This window comes from Eimeria tenella, genomic scaffold (genome assembly GCF_000499545.2).
Source record: "Eimeria tenella Houghton genomic scaffold, Eth_scaff137, whole genome shotgun sequence".
NCBI classification, from domain to species: domain Eukaryota; phylum Apicomplexa; class Conoidasida; order Eucoccidiorida; family Eimeriidae; genus Eimeria; species Eimeria tenella.
Window position 1 is genome coordinate 50,237 of NW_013541509.1, and position 6,212 is coordinate 56,448.

General features: G+C 52.9%; 1 protein-coding gene across 1 annotated transcript; it reads left to right on the plus strand.

Moving 5' to 3' along the window:
- Nucleotides 1-1,210: 1,210 nt before the first annotated feature.
- ETH_00016775 (uncharacterized protein) lies at nt 1,211-4,839 on the plus strand (the record flags this gene model as incomplete). The annotated part of the gene is made up of 8 exons (XM_013373352.1): nt 1,211-1,228; nt 1,358-1,470; nt 1,924-2,091; nt 2,280-2,344; nt 2,937-3,072; nt 3,751-3,844; nt 4,236-4,373; nt 4,813-4,839. 8 exons carry the CDS (start codon nt 1,211-1,213, stop codon nt 4,837-4,839), a joined length of 759 nt encoding a protein of 252 aa, XP_013228806.1.
- Between the last annotated feature and the right edge of the window lie 1,373 nt (nt 4,840-6,212).

Below are 6,212 nucleotides of genomic sequence, written 5' to 3' on the forward strand. Positions count from 1 at the left end.
TGGCTAGGTTAGCTGCTGCTGCTGCCGCTGCTGCTGCCGCCACTGCAGCAGCAGCAGCTGCTGCTGCTGCACATACTGCAGCTCCTCCCGTTTTAAAACCGGCTGCAGTGACTTGCTGCTGCGGCGCCGGCGGCCAATGTTTGTATCTTGACTGCATACAAAGTGTAGACTGCTCTTGCTGCTGCTGCCGCTTCTGCTGCTGCTGCTGCTGCTGCTGCTGCTGCTGCTGCTGCTGCTGCTGCTGCTGCTGCTGCTGCTGCTGCTGCTGCTGCTGCTGCTGCTGCTGCTGCTGCTGCTGCTGCTGCTGCTGCTGCTGCTGCTGTTGCTGCTGCTGCTGCTGCTGCTGCTGCTGCTGCTGTTGCTGTTGCTGCTGCTGCTGCTGCTGCTGCTGCTGTTGCTGCTGCTGCTGCTGCTGCTGCTGCTGCTGCTGCTGCTGCTGCTGCTTCCGCTGCTGCTGCTGCTGCTGCTGCGTTTGACTTGGAGAGAAACCAAAAGACACTGTGTGCGTGCGGGGCGTGCTGCAGCTGCTGCTGTGCACCGGCAGCAAGGTGCGGCGGCTGCAGGGCGTGCAGGGCGCGGAAGCTCGTGGGGTTTTCTATTTGCGAAGTTTGGGAGATTTGCTGCAGCTGCGAGACAGTCTCTTTTCAGATGTCAATACACCCCAAGCCCTCAAACACGTCGTTGTGGGGTCTTCTTTCATCGGCCTCGAAGTCGCAGCAGCTTTGAAAAAAGTGGGAGTCCGAGATGTCGCAGTTGTCGGCAGGGTAAGCAGCAGCAGCAGCAGCAGCAGCAGCAGCAGCAGTTGGAGCAGCAGCAGCTGCAGCAGTAGGAGTAGTAGCAGCAGCAGCAACAGCAGCAGCAGCTCTAGCTGTAGTACTAGCAGCAGCAGCAGCAGTGTAGCCGCTGCAGCAGACACAGTTGTAGTGTCAGGGATGGCAGGCGCAGCAGCAGCAGCAGCTGCAGTAGCAATATAGCAGCTGCGGCAGAAGCAGCAGCAGCAGCAGCGGCAGAAATCGTAAGAGCAGAAAATGCAGCATTTGCAGGAACAGTTGCAGCAACAGCAGCAACAGGAGCAAAAGCGTGTGCAGGAACAGGAGCAGCAGTAGTAGGAGGAGCAGCAGAAGCGGAATCACAGTAACAGCAGCAGCAGCAGCAGCAACTGCAGCAGCAAATTTATTCTCGGGAACTAGAGCAGTTTGTACATGCTCTAATGGAGGCACTTCTAGATGTGTTTGTGTTCTTAGGGTCATTTGTATTTAGATAATTTTATTTAATAAATAATGAATAATTATGTTGCTGCCTTTCCTGCTGCTGCTGGCTGCTGCTGCTGCTGCTGCTGCTGCTGCTGCGTCTGCAGGAAAAGGTCCCCTTGGAGCTGGTCTTGGGCGAACGCGTGGGCGGCGCCTTTAAGAATTTGTTGGAAGCAAATGGAGTGGAGTTCATTCCCAATATGGAAGCTTCAGAGATCATGTGTGCTGCTGCTGCTGTTGCTGCTGTTGTTGCTGCTGCTGTTGCTGCTGTTGCTGCTGCTGTTGCTGTTGCTGCTGCGGTTTGTGTCGACGCAGTTCCTGGTGCAGCGTTGGCCTCCATAGCGGCAGTTCTCGCTAAGAAGGCAGTTTTAGTTCCTGCTGCTGCTGTGCTGCTGCTGCTGCTGCTGCTGCTGCTGCTGCTGCTGACTGGGCGCGTTTGTGTTCGCTGGAGAGCCTGTTCCAGCTGCTGCTTCTCTGGGGGGCACTCATCTGCGGTTTGCTGCTGCTGTGAATGTCGTTTGCTGTTACTTGCTGCTGCTGCTGCTCCTAACCCGTTACTGCGTATGCTGCATATGCTGCATCTGCTGCTGCTGCTCCTCGCCCGCTACTGCATGTTCTGCATCTGCTGCATCTGCTGCATCTGCTGCTGCTGCTGCTGCCGCTGCTGCTGCAGCACGCGGGACGGGAAGGTAACGGGGGTGCGTCTGAAGAGCGGGCGCGTCTTGGCAGCAGATCGGGTCATTGTGGGGATTGGAGTTGTTCCTGAGCTGCCCCACATCAGCAGCAGCAAACAGCTGCAGCAGGGAAACCGCGGCGGACTCGCTGTGGACCCCTTCCTCTCGTACGCGCTGCTGCTGCTGCTGCTGCTGCCGCTACTTGTGCTGCTGCTGCTGCTGCTGCTGCTGGCTGCCTCCCCGGCACATTGCTGCTTGGAGTTTGTGGTCACCAGCTTTGCTTCTGCTGCAGCAGCAGCAAAACAGCTACTGCCGCAGCTGCTGCTCCACTTGCTGCTGCTGCTGCTGCTCGCAGCTGCCCTTCGCACCCCACAATTTTTGCTGCTGGAGATATCGCGAGCTTTCCCTACGTGAAATCTGGTGCGTCATGAATTTGCTGTTGTGTCTTTTTCATCTCTTTTATCTCTTTTTCCTTTTTTGACGTTTTTCTTTTTATTTTGTTCCTTTTTTGTCTCTTTTTGTTTTCTTTTCTCGTGGCTTTGTTCTTTTTCTCTCTAAGTTTTGGGCTGTGTCTTCTGCTTCCTTTGCTGCTGCGAAACTTGCTTCAGCAGCAAGCTGCAGCACCTGCAGCAGCACCAGCTGCTTCTGCAGCAGCACCTGCTGCTGCGGGCAGAAATGCTGCTGCTGCGCCTCTTGCTCCTGGCTCTCTTGCTGCTGCGCTACTTGCTGCTGCTTTGCCCGCTGCTGCTGCTGGTGCAGATGCTCTGACTTGCTGCAGTTGCTGTGTCTGCAGCTGGTACTCCGCCTGCTGCTGGTGCTCGACCTGTTGCTGCGGCTCTGTTGTTGCTGCTGCTCACGTGCTGCTGCTGCTCCACCTGATGCTGCTTTTACTTTACCTGCTTCTGCTTCACCCGCCGCCGCAGTACCTGCTGCTGCTGCTCAAGCGGCGGCTGCCGCTGCTCTCCCTGCTGCTGCACCTGCTGCTGCTCTGCTGCTGCTGCTGCTGCTGCAGGGGAAGACATTCGGGTGGAGCACTTTGCAACAGCAATGGACCAAGGCCGTGTTGCTGCTGCTAACATGTTGGGACTTAATCGCCCTTTTGCTGCTTTGCCTTTTTTCTGGACAATGCTCTTTGGCAAGGGGCTGCGGTGGGGTGTATAGACAGCTGCTGCCCCACACTTTGCGACTTTTCTCTTTTTGCTTTTTCAAATAAATCCATTTTACGAACTTTTCGCCTTTTCTTCTTTTGTTTCTTTTTGTTTTAATTGATCTTCTTTTGTCTTTTTAATTTATTTCTTTTATCCATTTGATTTCCTTTCATGTTTTCTTGTTCTTTCATTTTCTTTTATGCAAGTCTTTCTTTCTTGTTTTTCTTTTCATCTTTTTGTATTTTTATTTATTTAATTTATCTCATTTTATCTTCTCACTTCTTCCCATTTATCTGCTTTTGTCTTTTTGTTTTTTTAATTACTTCCTTTTCTCCTTTTCATTTTCTTTTGATTGTCTTCTTTTTTATTTTTTATTTCTTTTGCATTCTTTTGTCCTTTATTTATTTTCACTTGAATCTTTTTTGTTTTTCATTTCTTTTTTTGGTATCTTTCTTTTATATCTTTTTTTCTTTCATTACTTTTTTGTGTGTTTTAATTTTAGCTGCATTTCTTTTTTTAATTTCTTTTTTCTTCGTCTGTTTTTCCCCTTACCTCTCTCTGCTTCCTTCATTAATAATTAAATACCAATTATTAATTGTTAGTTGATTATTATTTATTATTTATTATTTATTTATTATTTTTATTTTTATTGTATATTTTTTCCCTTTGCTGCTGCAGCTACATTGGCAACGGCTACGGCTTTGAAGATGTAATTGTAGAAGGAGATCTTTCCAAATTCCAGTTTGTCGCTTATTATACGAAGGGAGACAAGGTGACCTTGCTGCTGCTGCTGCTGCTGCTGCTGCTGCTGGGCTTGCTGCAGCAGCGGGAGGCGCTGGTGTTGTTGTGCTGGGCTTGCTGCAGCAGCGGCAGGTGCTGCTGCTACAGCTGCTGTGGTTGGCATGCTGCAGCAGCAGCAGGTGGCGCTGCTACAGCTGCTGCTGCTGTCGCTGGTCTTGCTGCAGCAGCAGCACGTGCTTGAGCTCCCGCAGCAGCTATCTCACTAGCTGCTGCGCTGCTGCAGTTGTCTATCGCGGTATCCTTGCTGCTGCGGAGCTGTTGCTGCCTCCTCCATTCGCTTCCAGCTGCAGAAAGCAGCTGCTGACTGTGCTAAGCCGCTGCTGCTGCTGCTGCTGCTGCTGCTGCTGCTGCTGCGTGTGCAGGTAATAGCAGCAGCAACTATGGGCAAAGACCCTGCCTGCGTGGCCATCGGAGAAGCTTTGAAAGCCAACATAATGCCAACAGCAGCAGAACTTCGTATGGGTCTGCAAAACTCCCAAGACATCATCAACAGAGTCAAGGTAAAGCAACTGCTGCTGCTGCGCTTGCTGCTGCTGCTGCTGCGCTTGCTGCTGCTGCTACTGCGCTTGCTGCTGCTGCTGCTGCTGCTGCTGCTGCTGCTGAGGCTGCTCAAGCTCTTGATGCTCCTGTAGCTCTTCGTGCTGTTCTGGCTCTTGATGCTTCTCCTGCTGCTCTTTTTGCTGCTGCTGGTAGTTCTGCTGCTGATGCTATTATTGCGCTGGTGCTGCCTCTGCTGCTGTTTCTGCGCTGTGGCTGTTCATGCTCTTCTGCTGCTGCTGCTGCCTTGTCGGCTGCGGGGTTATGTGCTGATGCCACTGCATTTGTCCTAACTGCTGCTGCTGCTGCTCTGTTATCTCCACTGCTGCTGCTGCTGCTGCTTTGTTGCTGCGGGGGAAGCGACACAGTCCCAGTCTCTGTGGCCGCATTTTGCTGCTGCAGCAAAACGCCATCAAGCGGGTTGCGTAAAGGCTGCAGCAGCAGCATCCACTGCGAGATGGTGGGAGCCAAGCAGCAGCAGCAGCGGCAGCAGCAGCGCCTGTTGCTGCTGCTGCAGCATTGGCAGCAGCAACCCCATCAATGGCATCATTTACTGTAAGAACTCGCTGGCAGCATCTGTTTTATAGCTTTTGCTCCTTTTGCTGCTGCAGTAAGAAAGAGGTGCATTCACCTCTCTTTGTGCAGCAGCTTGCTGCTAGCAAGATGCCTCCGCAGCTAGCTAGCTAGCTAGCTAGCTGGCTAGCTATCCAGCTAGCTAGCTAGCTAGCTGCCGAGTCCTTGCAGGCCTTTTGCTGCCCCCAAGGCCTGAAGCCTGAAACCTCTTATGTATGCAGTATATGCCCAGAGACCAAACAAGAAAAGCTGCTGCTGCAACAGCAGCAGCAAGTGCTGCAGCAGTTGCTGCAGCAGTTGCTGCAGCAACAGCAGCAGCAAATTTCGTTGCACTTTGCATTGCTGCCGTTTATAGCACGGCGCACTGCCAACCGTATCGCACATGTATCTACGCAACTTACCGGAAAGGGAAACAGCAGCAGCAGCAGCTGCTGCTGCTTCTGCTGCTGCTGCTGCAGCTGCGTAGCTTTAGTTGCCACTTAGACACACTCATGAGGAGAGCTCTTAGCTTTCAATATTGCGTTGCGCTGAAGCAAAATGGTGTTGCTGCTGCTGCTGCAGCAAAGCAGTTCCCTAGTACTGCAGCGGCAACCTAGCAGCAGCTGCTGCTGTTGCAGCCCAGCTTCTGCTGCTGCTGCTCAGCACCAGGCGCTTTAGCAGCACCCGGAAGGTTCCTGCAGTAGCGGCTGCGGGGGTGCTGCAGCAGCTGCTGCAGCTGTAACCCAGCTGCTACTGCAGCAGGTCAGCAGCAGCAGCAGCAGCGCTGCTGCTGCTGAAAGTTATGCTGCTGCTTCTCCAAGGGAAACCGGCGGCGTTTGCTGCTGCTGCTCTCTCACCTCTTGCGCCAAAGTTTTGTCTCCCAAAATGTCTTCAAGGTCTTCCCTGCGAAGCAACAAGCAAAGGGAGTCTCCCTTTTAGGGTTTAGGGTTTAGAGCTTCGGGTGTAGGGTTTTGGGGCTAGGGTTTAGGGTTTGGCTTTGTGGCCACCTGCGGCCACGAAGCCAAACCCTAAACCCCAAGCTCCCGCTGCTTCGTGCGAAGCAGCCAGCAATACAGTCTGCCGCCCTAGCGTCTAGGGTTTAGGGTTTAGGGTTTAGGGTTTATACTTGTAGTCCCTCAAAAGACAACACAAAGAACGCATGCAAGCTTCCTGCAGCGGAGAGCGCCGCGCGCGAAACAAGGTGTCTAGACACCGCAGCACCGGCACCACCTGCAGCCGCGCAGCCAAAC